Source organism: Falco cherrug, chromosome 6, assembly GCF_023634085.1.
Source record: "Falco cherrug isolate bFalChe1 chromosome 6, bFalChe1.pri, whole genome shotgun sequence".
In the NCBI taxonomy this organism is placed as follows: Eukaryota; Metazoa; Chordata; class Aves; order Falconiformes; family Falconidae; genus Falco; species Falco cherrug.
The window spans coordinates 34,730,101-34,754,663 of record NC_073702.1 but is presented as its reverse complement, the minus strand read 5'-3'; the positions used below and the strand labels follow the sequence as shown (position 1 = coordinate 34,754,663).

General features: G+C 43.3%; 1 protein-coding gene across 2 annotated transcripts in view; it reads left to right on the top strand.

Annotated features, from left to right (window-relative positions):
- The window catches only part of HS1BP3 (HCLS1 binding protein 3), a 54,104-nt gene that overhangs the window by 13,196 nt on the left and 16,345 nt on the right, over positions 1–24,563 (top strand). For both annotated transcript variants that reach the window (XM_055714076.1, XM_055714077.1), the window contains exons 3-4: positions 1,445–1,652; positions 3,945–4,155. In XM_055714076.1, coding sequence (XP_055570051.1) covers positions 1,445–1,652; positions 3,945–4,155 — 419 coding nt within the window. The remainder of the gene's footprint in view (positions 1–1,444; positions 1,653–3,944; positions 4,156–24,563) is intronic.

Genomic DNA, 24,563 nt, shown 5'->3' with positions numbered 1-24,563 from the left:
GGCTAAATCTTGGGCTGAAGAATTATCTGGAGGAGTGCTAACTGCCCAGAATCAAAATCGTGCTGGACATTGTCAGGTCCCAATAGATACTATAAGGTTCCTAATAGATACTGTCAGGTTCCAGTGCCTGGGAATATGGCTGATAGTGTTTAGTTTGCTAGTGTAGATGTGGTTTATGGATTCTGGGTTAATCTACAATTTGTTTCCCTTCTACTTCCATGCTTTTTGTTGGGTTAACTTTCTTTTTTCACTGTGTTGGTGGAAGAACTGCCTTCTTGTATCCCAAGATGCGGTGCTTTCCATCCTTTTTTATGTTGCAGTATTAATTAGGATTCACTGCACTAGAGTTCACCAATATGTGTTACAGGAGGGTAAGAGCTGGATCCTAGCAGAAGATCTGTGCCATACACACTCCTCTAGCACTAGTTTTTTGGGTTATTTTTTTAATTCTAACTCTGTATTCATCAAAACATTCATAGCTTATAGGGCCATGGAGGGCCATGGTGAATATATTGTCTGTATGATACCACAGTCACAAAACATGACAGTCCTCTCCATTGTGCCTGTAACATCACTTAGAGATAACATTTTGTTTGTGTGTGGGTTTTGTGTGTTGATTTTTTAAAGTACTGAATTCAAAACTTAGTGTGGCATAGAAGCCACACAATTTCTAACCAGCATTCCCATGGTTATTGCTTTCCGTGTAATATCTTGGGTCTTATTTCTCCTCAGGCTTCCTGTCTTTGTCTGCAGAAGGAATGACTCCATTCACTGTTGGCATCTTCCCCCTATATGGGAACCTGTAGGCCATGGCCAGGTTGTTGGTTTTTATTTTCTCGTGGAAAAACTGAATAGTTAGTGGTCAGATGAGGTCTCTGCCTTTCAATTTCTGTATTAGGTGCTCTGCAGGGCAGCAGACGTGCCAGTTTTTTAGGTGTTAACAGCCAGAAGGGCACTAAAACCCACCAGGGCTGAGAAATGGATCTTCTGGCTCAATGGTGAAAAGATTCAGGCAGCTTTCTCCATCACATAACTACCTACTTAGGCTTCTTTTCCCTCCCATCTCTCAGGGCTGGGCATTATATAGGTCATTTTTAGTGGACAAGGATTTTTGCTGTTAGAGAAAAGTATCTGGAGCAGTGACCTTCCCAGTATTTCATTAGTTGATGAGTCAGACAAATTGACACTGGGATCTGGCAGTGAACTTCAATTCCATTAGGGAGCAGATTTTAATAACAGGATTAGAAGATGAGCAACATTGTTTGGGGATTCACTGTGTAGATAACAGGCTTTTACTAGGCTATATGTAAAGCTCCTTGGTAATACATGTTTTTCCACTTCATTTTCCAGCATTAATGTTTCACAGTGCTTGAACTGCTGCTTTGCTTCTCATGTCTCCCCTGTAAAAAAAACTTCCTTACCCAGGCAGCACGTTTCATTGCAGGTTTCCAAGAAGTACAGCGAGATAGAGGAGCTTTACCAGAGACTGGCGGCACGATATCCACAAGTTTCTCTTCCACTCTTACCTAGAAAAGTTCTCTTCGTGGGAGAATCTGACATTTGTGAACGAAGAGTTATGTTCAATGATATAATGAAATTCATCTCAAAAGATGAGGATCTAGCAGCAAGTCCTGAGTTACTGGAATTTTTAGGTAACTAAAAGATGTGAGTGTACCCTCTCCCATGAATGTGATTGATAAAAGCATTATGAAGTTCTTGACTCATGTGGTCAAAAACTAGAGAGTACCAGAATAAAGGCTGCTGCTAAAAATATCCTCTTGTGCATCTACAGTGCTGCATAGTCATGTTTTGTTTGCTAGTGTTTTCCCCTTCTCTCAGTGGACACGTGCCTCATTAAGAAGACCATGCTTGCTTTGAAGGTACCGATCCCACCATCTCTGATTTCCCGTAGGCATGTACCTAAGCTGTGATTCCTAGTTAGCTGTGAATTAACATGCAAGTTTCAAAGGCTGAATAATCATATATTGACAGTGGAGGGATGGACCCTAAAGGGGCAGTGCAGAGTCTCCCTAGTGATCAACTGTTCCACATTTTGTCTGGTTTTCATTCCTAATAAAATTGTTAGGCCTTGTTGAAGAGGGTCCTAAAGCAATTTATTGACCCTGAGAAAGATTTGAATAAGAGACAGATTCTTTATTAGTTAAACCCATTCTCTGGGCTCTGGTTTTTTTTTTTAATTACTTTTTGTTAGCCTTATGCCCTCCTTTTGTATTCTCTTCCAGTGATTCATATAGTTCCTTTCTTATGTTCCTTGGACATAGCAGGGACTCACTGAATGAATGGAACAGATGAGCTCTCTGCTTTTAATTCAGCTGAGAGATGCTGAGCAGGGAATATTTCACTCTAGTGCTGTGCAGGATTCTCAGTATAGCATTAGTTTTAATGAAGTGAAGTTGCAAGGTGCTAGCAAGGCACCATGTGTGAACAGCTGATTCTGCAGAAGGGTTAAGCGTGGCCAGATTAGAAGTTCGGTGAGCCAGGCAACTTCCTAAAGCCAAGGGGGGAAGGGGCTGAGGGGGGGCAAAATTGCACAATATTTGGCAAAATCCTTTTGCTAATAAAGTTTTGGAGTTTTGGTTTGGTTTGGGTTTTGCCATGGTAGTGTTCTCTTTAAAGTAGACCCCTTGCACAGAGAATTCAGAATTCATGTTGATTAATCTTTGCATGCTGATTAACCTAATGATGGTGCACATGTCTACAGCTGAATTAGCCTGGACTGTCTTTTACTGTGGACAGATTGGGTGCAAGCAACGTGACCTGTTCATTGAAATCTGCCTTAGAATAATCACAGTCTCACCCTACCAAACCAGGTGGAACACAGATCCTCAAGCTAGTTGTGTATACTTTCCTTACAGGTGCTGGAGACATAGTCAATATATTCAGGGGTGTTTAGGGAGAATCAACATGGTAAGACACAGATGACTGTGGGGATAAGAGAAGCATCATCCTAACATTCACTGCTTACCCCAACCAGTATTGTCTTGCCTGTAAGGGGAGTATAAGACCACTTGCTCAGTGTAGACACCCATATTTAGTCAGTGAAGACTGCCCTGGGTGATTTAGCAGATTCAAGCGTGAAAAGCTGGGTGAGAGGAGGCTGCCATGTTACTTTAACAGGATGAAACCATTAATTTTATCCATCATGGTTTTCATTAGCCTATTTTTAGGTAGTCTTATTGTTTTACATTGCTTTCCTGAACATCCAGGAACACCACAGCAAGGAATAGTTCTCTCCTCGTTCTCCTGGGCTTTACATGTTAACAAGTATGGTTAGAAGACTTGGTCAAAGTGCATGTTCCAGTCTGCTGCATTTGCTCAGCTGGATGGATCTTGCATCCTGAAGGGAGTCAGAACTTCAGGGTTCATTTTTGAAAGTAAATTGAAGAGCTGCTGAGTAAACTTTTTCATGTTGTCTGATGCTCTAATTTTAACTTAAGTGAATTAAATTAGTAACAAAAAGTGGACTTTATCTCAACATGCTATGTGAAAGTTAGCTACCTACATCTAAGCAGAGTATTTATAGCCCCTCTGTAGCCAGTGGAGAGAAATAAGGATTTCAGAAGGAAACTCCTTCGCAGAAAACTTTATTTGGATGAGATGAATCACCAGGTGGAATTTCTGTTGTTTCCATTGACTATAGAAGAAACATAAATAAGCAGATTAGACATGAGCTGCTATGTCTCAGATAAAGTTAATTTCCTCTGTCCTTATCTGCTTAACTACTTTAAATCAGTAAACAGATCAGATACATAATGACACATAGTGGATAAAAGGGACAGTCAAGAATGTTGATAGAGTTTCACAAAAGCTGATTGTGTTCTTCGTTCCCCAAACAAAACCATCAGGAACAAGGGCAAAATATTAAATAAAATATGGTTGTTACGCTGTGTACTCAGTTTTGCATTTGTTACTGTATTTTGCAGGAACAAAATCTACTAGTGCCATTGACTTCAAGGGTAAAAACATTCCTGATGAGAAGGAGAAAGAAGAAGAAAATGAAGCACTGGATTTTTTCAAAGAGGAGAAGACACCTGACTTAATCTCACAGCTTTCGTCAGTGGAAAATGCCAAAACAGGGGAGAAAAAAGAGGAGGAAGAAGAGGAAGAAGATTTAGACCCTCTTGGTATAATGAGGTATGGCTGGTGGTGCCTTCATTATTTGGGTTTTAGCCTAGTTTTCTAAACAAGTAGGGCTGTTCTATGTCACTGTCCCCTTATCCCAACATTTTATAACATTGACCACTTTCAGCTGAATTTGACTGAGGAGGAGAGGCCTCTGCAGGTCATGAAGGAGGTGCCTTAGTAGAGGGGGAGACTTTGCAGTGCCTCTTTAGTGCATTCCTCAGGAAATCCAAGTGACAGAGGGACATTGTGAATGCCTTGATAACAGTCTTGGCTACAGTAGGCACTTCACACTGCAGTGTTCCACCACAAAACATAAAGCCACCAGGGTCCATTGGATGTGCCACTATGGCGTACACTGATGTTTACAGTGTCGAAACTGCTTTCGAGCTCACTTGTGTCTAGAAGGAGGTGAAGTTATAGCAGCATAAAGACCAAAAGAGCCAATACTTCAGTCATGATGTTCACAAATAGGCTTTTCTTTCCTTCTTCCCTTATCTGAACGTGTCACATGCTAAATGCTGCTAAGGCATAAGCAATAACAGCTTGAGAAACAATAACTGAATTGAAACTTGCTGGTGTTAGTGTCTGGGTTTGCTTATCTGTCCGGTAATTTTCAGACAGTTATTTTCTTCAAGATGGAATTTCTTACTGAATTCCCAAAAATATTTTTAATGTTTTTGGAAGCAAATTTGGTTTCTCAATGGCTGGGATCATGAGTAGTGACTACTTTTTTGAGGGTGTCTCAGTCTGTATATGCCCAAGTAGGAAAGGCTTAGCTGTTCTTGATCTTCAGTATGCACCGACTGACTGAACTGAATTGTTTCAGCCACCCACAGTCACCAGCCACTACTGAACGTTCTTTGTCTTGGACTTTGACAGTGCTTTCAGAATGCTTCTTCATAGCAATAGGCAGTAACTGATAGTAACAAGCCAGAGCCCTCTCTTGATGTTTCCCAATTACCTTGAATCATTTCCAAGGGGATCATTCACTCCAGGCTCTTAAGCCTCCCACACCAAGTTGGGTCAACTACAGTGATTAATACTGGAAGTGCCATTTGGACATTGCTCCTGCTATTATAATCATATATAATTGCTGATGTCCAGGAATCATCTTTTTTACTTGAAGTACTTAATCCTTTAGATATCACAAGAAAACTTCAAATATTATTCTTTTGACAAAGCACATGCTTAATTACTCAGTATCAAAATTATTCTTTTCTTGAAGAAGAGTTTTAAAAAGTTAAGTAACTATTTACAATGAGAAGTTTGATAAAGCAGTGCTTCCCACAAAATGGTCCTTAGCTGCTAAGTTTACAAAAGAAGCTGTCCTTTTTTGGATAGGAAAATGATCTACTGGTTTAGCAAATGCAATGTTGTATTTTCCAACTTAAAACAAGTAGAAGCTGTAAAGAACTTGCTGTGCCAAAACAAGCAAGAAGTTTGCTTTTCTGTTCTGTACAGTTTGACATAGTATTTGAAAGTCTTGATTATTTTGGTCTTTTAGTGCATTGAAGGATGACAAGATCTGGTATTTAATCCTTGTGTAGTTTATTGCTTCCATTCCTTTTGAGAACAGAATTCTTACTGGATCAGAGTAACTTCTTTTCTGTAAGAAGTTTGGTCTTCACTGGTGCAGGGCTGCAGCATGACATGTTAGGCAGTTTTTCACTCTAAACCAGTGGTTGCCTATCTATAAAAAAGATAAAATTTCCACATGTATTTATTGTTATTTTTGTAAATCTCACATGAACAGTGTCAAGGCAGAAACATGAAAGTGGAACCAAGAATCCTGTATCTGATTTTACATTGTCTCTTATTCTCCTGTAACTCATCCTGCTTCCATGGAAGGTATTTTCAATTCACATCAATGGAGATCAGATTGCACCTAAGCATTGTATCCCAGCTTTATACCATCTAGTAGTAGGTGTCTAGGTAGGAGACCAAAGGCAGGAGCTTAGCTGTCAGTAGATGGGCGTTTCTTGGGTGACCATTTTCAGGTGTCTTCTATGTACATTATAATGTTAGGTGCTTACAGGCTTTAAAGACAGAGCTTGCAGGCCTCACAGCTTCCGTGCCTCAGATGTGCCTGAAGTTACTTTGGGATGGGAATGAATAAAAAAGGAGCTGATGCAGGCTGGATAAATATGTTTAGTGGTAAACTGCTCCCTAATGCCTAGTAAATTCAGGTTAAAGAAAAAAAATAATCCCCTGTGAAAAACCTGTGAAAAGATGTAAAGTCAGCACTGAACCAGGCCAGTCTATTCCAAGTAGTATCAGTGGCCAGGGTGCTTTGAGCAGCAGAGCTCTGACCTAAATTGAATCATGTGTTTGGCATAATCTTACAGGGTGTTTTTTCTGGATGAGGATGAAACTGCTTCAGTAGCACAGGCCTCCATATGTTGTCAGCATGCTTCATTTGGTAACAACTTTCCCTCCTGGGCCAGAAGGCTGTGACTTGGATTTGGCCCAGCACTGCTGCTGTGCTGCTGAACCACCAGATATCCAGTTAAATATACTGGCCTTAGGGGTAAAATGCTAAACTAGGGCCTTTTTTTCTGGTTTTGTATTGCTGGTGATCATCCAGGTGGAAGCTCATAATGGTCTGGTTCCCTTTGCCTTGAGGAGACATCCCAGTTGTGCTCATTCTCTTCCTCACGTTCAAGGCTGTGTCTGAGTCGCTCCTCCATGTCTGGTGGGCATTTCCCTTGCCAATTCTGCTCTTAGCTTTTGTGGGTATAAATGATGATCTACAAACTTTGTGTTTCTCTGCTGTATTGTTTTCATGCCCAAAAGCTTTCTTTCTGTTTTAGCAGGGTGATCTTGGGCCATGTCTTGGATTCTTAACAGAAAGACTAGTTTTATTCTTGTCCAAGTCAGTGATGGTTCAAAAACTGTCATACCTATTTCTGATTAAGTTTTCTGCTTTTAACACCCCTTCTCCTTTATTTTTTTCCCCCAGGCCTGGTTCTTCCTAGAATAAAAGGTGTGCAAAAAAGGTTACATTTGTGGGGTGCAGTGTTGAAATGCATTTTGAAATATGTTTTTGAGGGGTGTACTTTCTCCTCTTCACCCTTCTTGATAGTTTGGGAGTATTGTTATTCCAGTGTATTGTCACCAGTTACTCTGCAAGTTTTCCCGGATGTTTGTAGAAATCTTCTCAGCTTTGGGCAGAATATACAGGTCCTGTAAGAATAAGCATTCTTAATACAGAGTAAGATGGTCCTTTGACATCAGCTGTGCAGCATGGAGTTAATATAGTGTACTTGCTTTTGTAGTAGTGGCACATGTCTAGCTCTATTTCATTTTTTTTGGCAGTGTACATATACAGTGACTTGTAAGTCACAAGGGCTCATAGCCAAACTATTTTTTTCAAAGTTAACATCTCCTTTTTTTTTTTTTCTTTTTTTTCTAGTAAGCCATGAGCATTAGAATATCCCTTTATTAAAATGTTTTAATTCCTTTATAAGTGGAAAATCTGATATTTTACCTCACGTTGTAGGGACAATATTAGGTGTATTGACATCTTTGTCTCTATTGTTCTCCTTAAAGTGAGTGCAATAATGCTCTTTATCACTGTTCTCTAAATCTATCTATCTCAATGTTTGCAGAGACCTATTTTTAGTGTCTACCATGGTGCTTTGACAACATACCTGGGTTTTTAGAGGTGCAGTATCTTTCAATACTGCTGTCTTTTAAAGGATTTTCCTTGTAAATCACAAAATAGTACTGTGTGGCTAGTAACAATTGCAGTCACAAATTTCTCCAACTGGAATGCCTTCAGGAATGAAAGAAGCAAGAATACTAGATCCAAAAGGGGCTAATCCTCTGAAGGAAAAGGCATGGAAGACAGCCACAAGATGGAGGAGCTATTCACCCACAGCTAGGATATCCTTGGTGATACTGCTGAAAGTTCTGCAATGGAAAGAGGTATAATTTGCCAGTGATTTGAGAGAAGATTTTGCATGGAGTGAAGAGAGCTGTGTGAAGCAGGAATTCGGAGTCAGCTCAGCTGTGTGAGGGTGCGTTGCCGAGGCTGACTGGGCAGTATCTGGCCATGTCTATACCGTTATGTTCTCCTGTCCTCCAGGTTAGATTTGCTATGTCCAGAATGCCCACTGGAAGTGGCTGCTGGCCTGTGCTGCCTCCTGGGCTGTGATTTGGGTGGTTTAGGAGAAGGCAGCTTGTCCCATGTCAGGGAAGTATCAGGGACTGTCCTAACAGCTGAATTGTTGAACTGAGCTCCTGTGTTCAGGCCCAAGGTGTGAAGGAATTACTAAAAAAAAAAAAAAAATAGTATGGCCCTGAGCTCCTCTGCCCACAAGGGTTAGCTTTCTGCCTGCTGCTGTGTTTGCTCCCAGTCTGCCCTAAGGGTTCTCTAGGGTCTTGCTTTCTGTAGGGAATTCAGGCAGCCAGTAGTGGATTTTTTTATTTGATCCAAGCACAATCAAGTTAGACATTTCTAGCTTTGAATCTTAAAACAATTTAAAAAACACACCACAGTAACTGAATTGGGTTTTGTCTTCTCCCTCTGTGTATAAACTATACAGTTTTATTGTTTGTAGGTTGAAGCCAAGAGCTTTAGCATCTCTCTCCTCTCTTTGTAGTTAGAACAACTGAATATAGTACTTGTGTTCAGTTTACTCCAGTAAACCTTAGACAGCAGCTGATTAAAATGACTCAGGACCAGCTCCTCTGAACAAAGCAGCAATAATTTTGCAAAAGGAGAGCAACTGCTTCATGGGTTAAAGCATGTAGCAGCCCTTTCAGTGCATGCATTTCTTCAGCTGCAATTTTCTGAGGTAATATTTTGTTCACCAGCTTGGGAGAACCCACCTTTTCCTGTGCTTCCCTTTCCTGTCTTCATCAGCCCTCTACAGCCCTTGCAGGAGCCTCTCCTCCACACATGATTCCCTCCCTTCCGTCCTTTTTCCTTTGCTTCCGTGAGTCTTTCAGTGATAGCTATCTTCCCTCAGACCTAGGTTTTTCCTGGCAAACTGCACAGAGCCCAGTGCTGGGTATTCCCCAGGCAAGAGTTTTTCTGTCTCCTCTTGGGTCCTGGAGAGTTTCTGTCTCCACTCTCTTCCTTTACTATTGTTCAGAGGATTTTCCCTCATGGCTTCTCCTCATCTAAATTTGTACTTTTTCAGAGAAATAAAGACACATGGGTAGGGGGAAGCTTTGCATCTGTTGTGTTTAAATGCAGATACAGCTGAGACCTGACAATACTTAGGAAGGGATGGGGCTGGTGAGGGCTGGCCTTTTGGGAGCCTGCTGCTGGAAGTTTTTAAAAGCCTTGTAGCAAGTTGTTGCTGAGGTCAAGCTCAACCACTCCTGGTGCCAGAGGTTTGCTGTTGCTGGGTTTAGTTGGTAAGGAGATTATTAAAGGACTCAGGGCCTTTTCTGGCTGCAGATGAAATGGCCGATGGCTTTGAGCAACAGCTTGGCAGGGAACGAGCAGCCAGGCAGCCAGCCGTGGCTTTGCCAGAGCCCCCCAGAGTCAGGCTGGCTGCAGGAGGAGGTAGGCTGGCGCACAAGCCAGCAGTTGTTTCTGGGTTGCATCCTACTTCATGTTTCCCAGCCCCTTAACAGCAGCCAGGCTAGAGTTTGTCTCCTGAGCTGTTCATTTCAGTGCTCCCTTTCCCTTTCCCTTTCCCCTTCCCTTCTGTGGCAAAAGAACCTAGGATGGCCTCAGCCTTTTGTTTTTAGGGGAAAAAATGAATGGCAACGTTGGTTTGATCTTGCTTCCTCTGCCAGAAACCTTGGGCTGCCGAGAATGGCTGACAAAGAGGCAGAAATTGGTTTCAGGGGAGTTCTGCAGTTAGCATCTTTCCAAGTGGTTTTATTGATGGAGTGCCCTGAGCTGTAATAGGTGAGGGCAGTGTGCTTGCCAGTGGATTTTCACCTCCAAGGAAGAAAACTTCTGCAGGCTAGAACAGTGTCGTGGCACAGCTGCTGTCGCCTGGACAAATTGTCTGAAACAAACTTGTGAAAATGTATGTTCAGTTGCTGTGCCTTCTGGTCCTTGGTTGGCAGGGTTGTACTTCTGCTGCTCCTCAGGCATCCTCCTACTCCTTAGCCACTCATAAATTCACAACTGCCTTTTGATCTAGCCAGGTACATGGATGACTTCCCCTCTGAACACAGTAGTATTCATATACAGTAGAAACACTTGTCTGTCTGTCCTGATCAGCTGAGAGGGAGTGTCAAAACATCGAAGAAGAGAGAAGATATAGGTTATTTTTTCTTTAATGAAATTCAGATAGTTTAAACAATGAACAAGAAGAGAAAGAGGGAGCCTTGTTTTCCTAGTAAGTGTCTGTATCTGTGCTCACAGCTGTGAAGCCTTTGGAGATTTAAACAGGCAGATCTTTTATTTTTCGTCAGTCATTGAGTCACAAGCTTAGCTTGCAAGGCATGCTCGACCATCACTTTGCCAAGTGACACAAGTATTTGTTGCAATTCCAGTCCAGCTGCTGTCAAATTGGCAACTTGCAAAATCCCAGTAAACAACCCTGCTCGTCTTCTACTGAAACATTTCTGACAGCTGAAATTTTCCCAAAAGCCAAGGATATAGATTGGTATACTTTTCTTCCCCATCAAAGAGAGGAAAAAGAAGAAAAAGCAGCAAAAGGTGTGTATTACCTGTCCAGTTAAAGGAAAAGCCTCACTTACGTTTCATAAACTTGTCTGCTCTTGACCCATTTTACGGGCAACTTTATAGCCTCTCCTTGGAGGTGTTTTAACTGAGTTGCTAGTGAGTAAAGCAGGATGGCAGGCATGCTCTCCTTCATCCTTCCTGAGGAAATTCAGTCCCTCCAGTTTGTCTGTGCTGAACTTTTTTTTTATGTTTATAGGTGCTTTGTGTTGTTTTCCCATGCAGTGGGCTTTCCTTTCTCTTCTACTTCCAATCCCATCTCCTGAGCACAGCTTCCCACATGTTTCTTTACTGCAAATTTTGCTGTGCCCCCACGGATGGAAGGTTGAGGGTGGTAGGAAGAAAGCAATGGAAAATGAAACCATACTGAATCTCACAGAATTGTCCGTATACGTTCTGTTTTGTGTGTTGAGTAGAAGAAACATATTCTCTTGGAATATGTTTTCCTTGGGAGAACTCTTCCAAGGCCTGTGTGGCTCCAAGTAGTGGAACTGAGAACCTTTTCTAGCTGTACTTTCCAACCAGTGGAATCAAGCTGGGTGTGTGAAGGACTCAGTCCTGCTCTCTCATTACTGTTCTGTGGTAGTGCTAACTGAATGTAAGTGTGCTTAGGAGAACTGAGATTTTCTGGTACTCCTGGGCTTGTAGTTGGCATATGTTACTAAGCACACCTTCAGGAGCGTGTATTTAACAGGTGATTGCAAAAGCCCTGCTGCTATGTCCACTTCTGGCTATCAGAACTGTACCTTGGGAGTCACTCAGACTGTCAGAGAGATTTGGAGAGGAGCGGGTGCGTAACCGACAGATCTAAAGTTGGCTACTCTGTCTATTCTTTTATTGTGGAAATAGTCACTTCCCTGACCTAAGGAAAAGTTCTGAGAGCCCTCCCCCATGCCAGCATTGTCCTTATCTGCATTCATATTTCCTGGTCTAGTGTAGTTTTGGTCCCATAAGATTACGCAGTCATTATTTCCCCAGTTTTTATGTTGCATGTTGAAGCAATTGCTTAGTTAAACTTCAGTGGTGAGTTTCTGTCATGGCTGGCCTGAGAGATTCCAGTACATACACAGCTGGAACACAAGGACCCTTTGGGAAGGAGTTTAAGTAATTATTTTAATGTGCTTCATTTTCTTTCTGATTGGAACACTGAATATACTGTAATGGGTCTTATAAATAGTAAATTTCTGTTTATACCATCGTCCTAAACCCTAAGGACTGCAAATAACTCTATAGTCTGGGTAGTGTTACAGCTGTGTATTGCCATCCAGCAGTGTTTCCAAGCAGAACACAAATGTAACTACACCTGGGGTAAAATGCAGCAAGGACTTAATAGCTTACTGCAACACTTCATTGCAGCATCAGACAGTAAGTGAAGAACCTGTAGTTCAACTGCAAATGCAGGGGGAGTTGCACCGATGTAAATACTCAACTTGGAATTTGACCAGCTTGCTGAAGTAGATAGGTCTGCTTTTAAGAAAGATGTCACAGGATTTTTAACAGGCCTGGTTCCTTGTTTACAATGTATTAAAGCAATAAAGCTTACACTTTTCTGTATATAGAAGAATTGTGGAGCCACGTAATGTCAGGGAACTGGAATGAAATATCATTGCCACTAGCTGGCACCAGCTCTCAAATAATTCCCACAGTCCTCTGAATGAACTCTCAGCTTTTGATTTTCCCATCCTGTTTAACAGCAATGTGCGGTCATTTGTAGCAGTGCAGCACTGAGCAGTGATGAAGGCGTGCAGAAGCTGCCATGAGCTATTCTGTAGGCGTATTAAGCAAGTCCTTGCATAACTGAGACAGGTTCGTAGGAAGCAGGAGATCCTTTAGAGAGTGTACAGGATAAATTTACAACTACACAGAATCAAAAGTGTCTTTTTTTTTTTTTACTTCTGCTTTGGAAGAGGATTGAACATGATGTAATTGGGCAGATTTAAACATGTTTTGTTTCACAGACTTTACAATAGTGGGATGACTCAAGTCAATTAGAATAAAAAAGCATTACCTCATCGATTAGCCTGCTCCTTCCACCAAGGCACGGGAAATCTTTAATCGACAGATGCGGGGAGCTGCTTGTAGATGAGACAGACTGCTAATGAGGGATGGATTCAGAGCTGCCCCATTGCTTTTCTGTTCACCAAGTATAACAGAATTGTTTGACATAGAAGAAGCTGTCTATGGAGTGAATGTGTGCTTGGTTTAAATAGAGGTGGGAGACTTTTCCTTTCATCTGATGCTGTCAAGTTCCTAATTCAGCAGACTTAATAAAACCATTGTTCTCTTTTCCCCATGGATCTGCTGCAGAAATTTCTGTCTTGGTTTCAAAGGATCAAAGAACTGGCTTTTGGAAAACCATTTTTGGAAGCGATCTGTAAAACTTTGCCCAAAATGCATGAATTAGCAGTTGTAACTATGGGCTGGTACTAAACACACCTGGGGATCACATCTCTTGCCACTGCCCTTTGCAGCAGTTGGCCAGATCTGGGATCATCTGAAGTGCCAGTGAAAGGAGAAATGTTTTTTAGGACAGATACACATCTGGGATTCAGTAGCTCTTCGTTTTGTACTTTAATTTCTCAGGTCACATCACAGTACTTAAAAGTTAGATCTCTCCATTATCCCTTTGGTAAAAGGAATAAAACTGATTTTAGAGGTCTGCTTGGGGAAAAGTCTCCCTTTTTACAGAAACGTGGCATTCAGATTGTTGTTAATGACAATTGTCATTGAAATGAAAGAACTGCTTTCTGTTACGTTCCATAAATTTTGGGTAAGACTTGAAACCTTTCCTTCCATATTGCCTGAGATGCTCAGTCATGTCTGGATCATACGGGGGAGTACAATTTATCATCACAGTGAAATATGCAGCTGTGGTAGGTGGTTTGACTGTGGCTAAACTAGTAAATAAAAGCAGACAGGAACTGTTCTTACTCTGTGCCAACTAGCATGAAGTAGCTTCTGTCCACAGCTAAATCCTTCCGCTCCCCAGAGCAAGGTGGCCACATCCAAAACAGGAAGGACCCTGAGCTTGTGCTGATCCCTGAACTATGTCCAGGCATCATTCGGGAAAGCAATAATTAGAATAATTAGCCTGGGCCAAATTCATGCCAGGGAGCATGCTACAAACTCACAAGACAGATGCTGTGTACCATTGTCTCAGCCCAAGCCCTGACCATGTTATCTGCTAGTATAGATGTTGGCTTTATTTACAGGGCAACTTGAAGAAGGTGCACATTTGGGAGTCAGGATTGGAGCCACTGGGGCCCTGTAACAAGGCTTTTCTTGGTGCGGGTGGTGCTGAGCATATGCCTTGGCACTTAAGGATGCTCTGTGATCATAAAACACCAAGGACGTTTTGCAGCAAGTATGTAGCTGGCTGCTGTGGTTCCTATCAGCTAGGACTCTTTTTTTTGGTGATGGTGGGCACAGCTCAGGAGCTAGCCTAGGACTGCAGGGGTGCAGCCAGCTTGTTCTGACGTATAACAGAGTTCAGTTGTGTGGGTGTGAACCATGGTGTGTCATTTATCTAGGAAAAGGTCTTTGACTTGGGGTTTTGCTAGTATAGGCTATTTTCTGAGGTCTCATCTCTGAACCATGATTTTCTGTAATAACTGCTACTTATTTGGCACAATACACAAACTGGTCAGAGTGGCTTGATGGAAGATTTCCAAGCTTCTCTCTTCTTTACTTTATTGCTTTTTGTCTGTAATAGCATTGAAGGCATTCTTGAAGGCATCATTAAATACAAAACATGGTGTCATGCCCTCAAAACCAACTTACAACATTATCTAGACCCATTTGCTAAAGGTGTCTCACTTCTCATCTGTGTGATGGGTTATCAGCCAGCATAGGCTGTTGCTGTGTATAACAGTCTTGTCCTGGAAACTTGTTCCTGTGTCATCCATCTTTTTTGTCTTGGCTATGAGTGATAGAGCCATGGCCCCGGCTGTTCATGTAATATGAAAAAAGCAAATGCATTCTTAAGAGGCTCCTGAGGGCTAACCCTCATTTCCTCCCTCAGGGGCTTTTACAGCAAACCCTGACCTCACTGGAGTTGTTTTTATTTGCTCAGTGGTGCTGCCAAGAGACAAGGGCAGTGCCACACAATGCAGGATGCTCAAACGGGAAGGAGAAGAATATGGTCCAGAGCTGCTGGCCAAGGTCTCAGGGGAATTAGTTTCAATTCGTCTTTTCAAAGACATCCTGTTTAGGCTGCAGACAGTTCACTTCTGGTTTTCAGGATTGTGTTTGTTCCCAATCTGTAAAAGAAGAGTGCTGGCATGCCCTGTCACATAGTGGTGCAGAAAGAGTGAATTCTGAAAGGTTGTGAGGGTTTTGGGGGCTATCCAAACATTGCAGCCTATTAGCAATAAGCATTGTTTTAGTTGCTCTATCTGGGTGGTGAAAGGTGGCTTATCTGTTTTTCCTGGGTGGGGCTGGTACCCAGGACCCCCTCCAAAAGGTGATGATGTTGAGAGGACTGCATCAAGTTTGTCTCCGTACACAGTCCTTTGGCAGTATCTCATCAAGGTTTGCTCCTTCAAACACCACCACATGCCTTTGTTCTGTGCCCAAGGCATGTTGTAGCACAACCCTCACATTATTTCAAGCACTTTGAACTGAAAATCAGGCGCAGAATAAATAGGAAATCCAAGTCACCACAAAGAGAAAGGGAAGACCAAGACTAAGTGTTTTATAGTATGGATACAGTCCTGCCCCAGCTGTCTTTTTCAGCAGGATAGGTGCGTATGTGCTGCCTCCTGTGCTCATTGCATCTCTGCTGTGGAATTCTGCTAGTCATGGGAAGGCAGGCAGCCTCAAAAGCCTTCTCTTCCCTGGAGACACCACAGGCAACTGTGGTGGGTTGACCTTGGCTGTATGCCAAGTGCCCACCACAGCTGCGCTGTCACTGCCCCCCTCAGCTGGGCTGGGGGGAGAAAATGCAATGAGAGGCTCGTGGGCTGGGATAAGGGCAGGGAGCCATCACTCGCCAATTACTGTCATGGGCAAAACAGACTTGACATGGGGAAAATTATTTTCATTTATTACCAGTCAAATCAGTAGGATAATTGAAATAAAAACTAAATCGTAAACACCTTCTCCACACCCCTTCCTTCTTCCTGGGCTCAACTTCACCCCTGATTTCTATATCTCCTCGCTGCCAGCAGTGCAGGGGGATGTGGAACAGGGGCTGCAGTCCGGCCATCACATCTCTGCCACTCCTTCCCCCTCAGGGGAAGGCTCTTCACACTCTTCATCTGCCCCGCCGTGGGTCCCCCCGCGGGGCGCAGCCCCTCAGGCCCGGCCGGCCCCGGCGCGGGTCCCCGCGGGGGCACCGGCCCTGCCCGCAGCCCGGCCCCGGCCCGGGCTCCTCTCCCCGCGGGGCCACGGGCCCTGCCCGGAGCTGCTCCAGCGCGGGCTGCCCGCGGGTCACAGCCTCCCTCGGGCACCCCCTGCCCCGGCGTGGGGCCCTGCCGGGCTGCGGGGGGGGAGCTGCCCCCCGGGGGCTCCGTGGGCTGGGGGCACAGCCTGCCCCGCCGGGGGCTGCGCCGCGGGCTGGGGGGAGCCTCTGCCGCGGCGCCGGGAGCCCCCCGGCCCTGGCCTGCCCTGGCCTGGGGGCTGCAGGGCTGCGGCTCTCACGCATTCTCATTCCTCGCTCCCCAGGCTGCAGTTATGCAGGTTTTTTCCCCCCTGTCTTAAATATGCTTCCTAGAGGCGCTACCACTGTTACTGATGGGCTTGGCCTTGGCCAGCAGCGGGTCCATCTTGTAGCTGGCTGGCATTGGCGCCATTGGATGTAGGGGAAGCTTCTAGAATCTTTTCACAGAAGCCACCCATGTAGCCCCCCGATACCAAAACCTTGCCACCCAAATGCAATACAGCAGGCACCAGCATCGTCCCTTGGTGGTACAAAGGAAATGAACAGAGACAGGACTGGGGCCAGGAGCTGTAGATAGGAGCTGGGTGGGAAGCATGGAGGGGCTTGGCGAAGGGCATAAGGCAGCTGCATGAATCAGCACCTGGCACTTTGGCTATGTTTGATGTACTATATGTTTACAGCCACACTGATCCTGTGGTGTTGGTTCTCTGTCCTAGCCATGTGGCATGTAAAAGGTCTGTAGCATTTCTTCTTATGGATCCAGATCCTGAAATGTCCTGGGTCTGTGTTTTCTGTCTGAAATCATCACTCTTTCCTCCAGCACTGCCACAGCCGCTGTAACAGCAGGGAGTAGAATCTTAAAACATTGAGCAGTTATTTGTAGTTGCTACTCCCCTGCTGTCATCAGCGTCATTTCTTCATTTTTCCACTAGTCCCTCCTACTCACAGGGATTAGCGATATAATTTCTGCTCCCTCTGTGTATTCAACAAGAGATCCCCCTTCATAAATCTCAGTTAATTTCTCACATCTCTCCTATTTACTAGATGGCTTAGTTGCACAAGATTCTCCACTAATGTAAAATAACATATACTTTAACATACTTTGAGTCCATTTAGGATTTGAGTCAGCAAACTGGCCCAAAGGATCAAGTTACTTGCCCAAGATCACACCATGAGGCAACAGAAGCTAATCCTGCAAAGAGCTCTCCTTGAGCTAACAGAACACTATTCATTTGCTGCTTTTTGTCCCTGCACAAGCCTAAGGTCTCACAGAGTCTAGCATTTGAGAGCCTAGCATTTGAGAACCTGAGATGTTTGCCAGCATTTCAACCAACAGTCTGTGTTCCCTGATCCATTTTCCCTGCTGCATCCTTTGCAGCACAGGAATCTTCAGCATTTCTAATCTAGCCAGCCCCAAGGGGGGTGGCTGGCAGTAGCAGATCATCAGGTAGCTACGCAGGAGCAAGGAGCAGGGTCTGCAATGAATCAGTTGGGTAGATCTGCAGGCTTGTGTCACTTACGTCAAGTCATAATTTTCTGGGGATAAGAGATGCTCGTTGAAGGCTTCGCTGAGATTGTCCATCTGCCATTTCTGAAGAGTGCTTTGGGAATAGCAAGTGTTGCTCTGGGTGAGCTGAGCTCTGAGAGATTTTTTGCCAATATGAGAGGAATTATTTTGGTTATGATTTTAGAATATTGTCATGGCTGTTAAATAACACCAGTGCTGAGCTGGATCTCATGTGTAAGCCAAAACCACTTGTAAAGACTACTTACTTCTTCCGTCACGTGTTTGTGGATTGTTTGCATTTATCAGGTTTCTGTGATTCAGCCCCCAGCCTTGCTGTGCTCCGCAAAGGGCTCACAGTGCTTCCCCACTTGAACCCATCCATTCAGCATGACAGCCAGCTGTTGTGTGCACTGAGCTCAGTGCCCAGCCCCTGAAATTACTTATGTTCCAAAAGCCTGTGTGCTGAGAAATCAGGCCAGTTAGTGATAAAAACGTAAATAGGAATCCAATTAAAAAAATGCAGAACTATGTCAGCTATTTTTCTGCTTGCAGCAGAAAGAAGCCCCTTGGCAGCTGCCTCTGCAGAGCCTCAGTATCTTGCTTAGGAGGGAGAGTTGTATGTCTCTGGTGATTCCTGGTGTGACTGTTTGACCTCCAGCAGTGTCTGCAACATCAGAAGTGGAATTGCTTCACGCAGTAGGTATATCCATGGTCTAGGGAATATTTTACCCAGAGCAATTTTATCTTACCTCTGTTAAAAAAAAACACAACAAAACCCAAACAAACAAAAAACACACAAGAAACCTCTAGACAGGAAAGCTGCATTTTCTTTTTATGGAAGAGGTTTTGATCTCGTCATCAGCAGGAGAGGCAGCAGGCAGAGCATGGGGCTCCATCTGCAACAGCGGTATCATTTAGCTCTGACAATGTCTCACTGTGTCCTTTTGTATTTTATTTCCTGTGGAGCCATCTCTGTGTTGCAGTGAGAGGTTTATTTTACCCATGGTGCAGCCAAGAGAAAAAAGTGACCTCTGTGAACAGCAAGAAGTGTGGGGGGGGGGTAAGGCAGTGGGGAACCAGGCTCAGCCCCATCTTCCCTCCTTGGGCTGTATCATGGAGCAGTCAAGACACTGCGCTTTTGAAGCAGTCTGCCTCTTGAGTGCAAATCCTGCTTGGCTGTTGATGGAATCTGCTCACTGCCTTGGTAACTATCCCTCCTCTGGCTTTCATAAACACTCTAGATGTGGTGTGACAGGTATGTCAGGCAAAATTTTAGACTGGAACATCATTTGCAGTTTGTTAGAGGTTTTCTGTAGGTTGTGGGTGGATTTGTGCAGGTACCAGGCAAAAAAAAAGAAGGGTGCCCTTCAGACAGAGTTTTACGGGGAGCCTTTGGGATTAGAGAGGCCAGAGGTTTTTGATGCAAACAACATCTCTTTGTTGCATTACCTGTTTGAGGCTTTTCTGTTCACAGGCAGATGAAAACTGGAGTTGTGCCCACAGTCTGGGTTCTTGTACCCATTCTACTTTCGCATGCCATGAGGAGGAAATTCATGTGAGGCAGCAGGACAGGGGGAATGGTCTCCTCCTGAGGAGCACAATATGAGCCTGTGAGGCTGTCAAACGTAGGTGGCAGGAGATGCTGCTGGATATAATTACATTTTGTTTGCAAGGAGATAAATATCAGGTAACACAGAATTAAATCTTTATATAGTAGATGTGGAACAGTTAGGTTGCCTGTCCTTGGGAGGAGGTACCAAGCAGTTGCAAGTCCTGCTGATTTGACTTTACCAAGACCTATAGTGACAGGACAACTTTAAAACTTTCAGTTTAAAACTGAAAGAGGATAGTTTAGATTGGATGTAAGGAAGAACTTTTTTACAATATTGCCTGGTGGAAAAGGACCTGGGGGTGCTGGCCTACAGCCAGCTAAACGTGAGCCAGCAGTGTGCCCAGGTGGCCAAGAAGGCCCAGAGCATCCTGTCTTGTATCCAAAATGGTGTGGTCAGCAGAACTACGGCAGTGATCGTCCCCCTGTACTCAGCACTGGTGAGGCTGCACCTCGAATCCTGTGTTCAGTTTTGGGCCCCTCACTTCAAGAGAGACACTGAGGTGCTGGAGCGTGTCCAGAGACTGGCAACAAAGCCGGTGAAGGGTCTGGAGCACAAGTCTGATGAAGAGTTGCTGAGGGAACTAGGGTGGTTTAACCTGGAGAAAAGGAGGCTGAGGGGGGACCTTACCGCTCTCTGCAACTACCTGAAAGGAGGCTGTAGGCAGGTGGGAGTCAGTCGCTTCTCCCAGGACAAGAGGAAACAGCTGCAAGTTACATCAGGGGAGGTTTACATTGGATATTAGGAAAAATGTCTTCACTGAAAGGGTGGTCAAGCATTGAACAGGCTGCCCAGGGACATGGTGGAATCAGCATCCCTGGAGGGATTTAAAAGACATGTAGATGTGGCACTTAGGGACATGGTTTAGTGATGGACTTGACAGTTAAAGGTTGGACTTGGTGGTCTCAGAGGTCTTCTCCAACCTAAATGATTCGATGATGAGACAGTGGCACAGGTTGCCCAGAGAAGCTGTGGGTGCCCCATCCCTGGCAGTGTTCAAGGCCAGGCTGGATGAGGCTTTAAGCAACCTGGTCTAGTGGAAGGTGTTCCTGCCTGTGGCAAGGGGGATTGGTCTAGGTGGACTTGGACCTTTGAAAAGGGCCCTTCCAACCCAAACCATTCTCTGTGTTTCTATTATTTAGAGGTGTGAGTGCCCAACACTTCTGGAAATGAGGCATGAACTATTCAGGTGTTCAGTGTTTTTTCAGAAATTATGCAAATGTCTAACAAGAACCTACAGTGGTATGTTCATGTGTTTGTTTGGCTTTTTTCACAGTTGTTGAAGAAGCCAGACGCTTCTCCAAAATGGTCGCTGTTTGCATTTGTCACTTTTACTTGCTAGTTGTAAGAACTATTGCCACAATGCTGGATACTTTCGGTACCATCAGTTTCCTATTTGTGAGGCTTTCTTTTTTTTGTGTGTTTGCTCCTGAATCTGTTGAGTGTGTGGCAGATAACATGCTCACTAGCTAGTTTTTTCACACCCTGTTTGTTTCAGCTTGGTTGACTTAGATTGTGAAGCTGCTCAGGACATTTTGTGAAGAATGTCTCATAAAGGGACAATATTGGCAGGTTGATTTCATTACAGTTGTCATATTTATATTCTTGTCATGTCGCACATTTTATTGCGTTATACGGCACTAGACATCACTTTACAGGCATGCAACGCAGTACTTGCCCAAGAATTTATTGTCTTTCAAGCTACAGACCTGTAACAATTATTAATTAGTGTAAGAGGATGGATTTTTTTTCTTAGAGTATAATTTTTATAGGGTCAAAACACAAAGCTAAGGCCTATTCCTGGAAGTAACTCCATTAGCTTGAATAGTGACCTGAAAGGAAATAGATCAAGGAATAATGTCTGGCAGAGTTTGTTAAGTCCAAACTGTTCCTCCTAGTTTTTTTCCTGATAAAGCTTCCTTTCTGCAGAAAGATTTTCTGTTTATTTAAGATTTAACATGACTTTTGTCTTTTATTGAAAACTGACTGGTAAACATCCTTGTTTATTTTGTGTGGTCAGCAGGTACAGGTGGTTATCATTTGTGATCAGCTTCAGCCTCTTAACTTCCTCTTGCTTCGCTAACTTACCTACTGTTACCTCTGCTTAATTTCATCCCTTTTTTCCCTTACCCTCCCTTCTGCATTTTCCCACTTTCCCATTGCAGCTTTCTGTTTCTCCTTCAGTTACAGCCTGTGGTCTTTTTCAGAAGCATAATTTGACCAATAGTAGTAATCTTTGGAGATAAAACAGAAAAAGAAGAGTCCAGGATAGAGGTCTGGAGGGTAAAAGGTACATGATGCCAATGGGGGGAGAAGCAGGCTGAAGATGACAAGGAGGCCTAATTGTCAGTTTAGAGAATAAGCAATATTCCAGATTCTGGAGGTGTCTGATACTGGCCATAAATTTGGGGAAATGGATTGAGGAGGGATGAAAAGGGGGATGAAAAGGATGATGTGGAGCAGAAATTGCAAGGACTAGGCACAGGGAAAAGAGAATGTGCTCCAGAAGAGGGAAACAGAGCAAAAATCAATGTTTCTCTCCTTCTGTCAGTTTGAAATCAAGTACTGCCAAACGTGCAAATAGAGTATTAAGGGCATAATAGAAGCTGGTGTACACCAAGCCCTGATGCTGCCATCATCATGCTTGCCTTGTAGCTCTTTTACTAATTCGTAGACTGAACAGCAAGGCATAATATTCTCTCCTTCTCATCCCATGAAAGACATGGAGAAGAACCAAAAAGAAAGAATTCTGGTTTCGTCCCTCCTTGCTTGAGGCATCTGAGTGCCAAAGTTAATGCAGAGATAGCTCAGGTCCTCTCTCTACAGAGAAGCAGATACCTGCAATGCTGCAGTGACATCCCTGTCTGCAGGAGCAAAGGATAGGAGCTTCCCATTGTCTTGGTCCCTGCTTTGGAAGAAAACGGTGGAAGGTCTCAGGACTGCTGTGTCAGTCCTTTGATAAGATATCTTTATTAACCGTCCATAGGCTTATAAAAGGAAAACAGCAGCATGAGTCTGGCAAGACTTTAGTAATGAATGCTTTTTTATCTGCCTTTCATTAACCTTACCAAGCATCAAGGCAATGCTCACCAGCCCCTACTTCTTTGTGTTGTACTTTTGTAACTTTTTTCTAGTTTCTAAAATAGCTTTATTTTTAGCCCTCTGTAACATCCCTGAAATTCTAAAACATGTTGAGTAGTTATATCCAGGGTGCAGAAAGATGCCTGGCAAGTTTTTTCCAAAACATGTTAGGGCACATTATCTGGTATTGCATGTTTGAAAATGTGCATCGTTAACATGAGTATTAGGATAAGAACTATTTCACTGTTGTCAGAAACCGTGAAAGTACCATTATTCTGCTTTGCAGATGAAACACAAAATAGTAGTGAGTATTTTTGGCTTTTTCACATCGTTATTGGCAACTTTATTACGCCTGTCTTTGTGTCCTTGCTGTGGTTTAATTTAGTCATGATTGTAATTTGAAACTTATCTTTCATTGTCCTTAACTTGTTTCAGCAACTCTCACATTCTGATTTAGTCTAGAAAATCAAAGGAAAACGATAAAGAAATTTCTTTTATGTTAATTTTCTTTCTTTGCAATCTACTCTGTAACCCTTGTTCCCTTGCCAGACACATGAGTGCCTGTGTGCTTTATTAGTTACTTAGTTGAAAACTTTTTAGGAAATCTTTCCGTATTATGATTATTGTAATGAGCTGTACACTAAACAAAAGTCGTCTGTCTGTGATCTTGTTGTCTGTTTTCAAATTATACTGAAAAAGGATATAATCAGAAAGCTTAAGGACAGATTATAAAACCAGCTTGGCTTCTTTTAGGAAGAACAGGTACTCCTGAGTGCTGAGCCCTTCAGAAAAATCTCTCCACAAAAGCAGGCCCCTAGATGGGACCTGAAAATCTATTCCTTCAGGCTTTCTTTCCATCTGTTGCTCTGCTGACACAATAGTCCAAAGCAGGCCTAATCTGGGGGCTGCAAACAAGAGAGATATTGCCTGCAATTGAATATTCTTCTTCCTAGTGATTTCTAATAGGAGATATATTCTGTCTATCATGCATTATCTTACTTTGGGACATGCCAGGGCCATTTAAAACACTGCAAGTTACTGTGATGTCCACAAGAAAAAATTACTGTGTGAGGTAAAATATCCCTGCGGCCAGCACTTGTCACAGTTGCTTAATGCTTAGCAGTCAGGCTGTGTTGAGCTGACGGGCTTAGAATTTCTATTTGGCATCCCTTGCCCAAAGCAGATGAGAATGACCCCTTTTGTCCTGTCTGTTATTATCAGGCAGCTTTGGAAAATGAGCACTGTTGAATGAAAAGAAAGCAGCAGATGACATTTTGTTTTCTGCATGAACTAGTGTATAGGTTCTTTGTTTTTCAGAAATGGTTTTCAAGGAGATGTGCTAATATTGCTGCTATTTTAGCAGTAGTTCTGTTGTTCAAGCCTGAACATAGATTTGTGGGAGTTGCGGTGTCCATTTATATTAGTGTGAGCTCTTTCCTTGTAAATTCCATGGGTTTCTAAAATATGAATATGTATATTCTGAATAAGTCTTCATAAATATTATTGTAACATCTACATAAGTAGAATCTTATTTCTATAAAAAAGTGATGGTCATATTTTCAGAATAATAAGTTCTGAAAATTTTTGTCCGTGCACTGAGATTACATTTACTCTGAACAGTTACATTCACTGTTTTAACCCCAGCAGTGAGCCTGGGTTAGGGACTCGTGTCTGTACTGAGCACAAAAGACAAGCCCTTTGGTTTAAGCTATTTGTCACCGAGCATGAGGTCTGGAGATCCAAGATTTCAAAATACAGCTGTCATACATACAGGTCTGGAAATCTGACTTCGGAGTGTCTTAGTCATCCTCATTGTTGTTTTCTACAGTGAGACATGGAGGCAGCCAAACAAGTGACCTACATTGTGTTGGTAAACAATAACATGAGTATTGCGTTTACAAAACGGGTTAGGTTAAGTGAGCGTCTCCTGCATACAGGGTTTTGTTGACATTTTCATGGGTGATTTGAGATTCATTTGGGAGCCAGGAGTCTCAGCTGGATTTTCCAAGTGTGCCAGCAGCCTGACTAGGTGGATTCATATTCCCTAATTTTTCATCATCCCGTTTTGGCCCATGTCAGATAGCAAGCTAGTCTTTATCTGTAGTCACTTATGAAGCAGTTTGGCTCCTTTTGGACTCAGAGCAGAAGACAGTGTTACCTGAGTCATTCTCTCAGTGCTTTCTG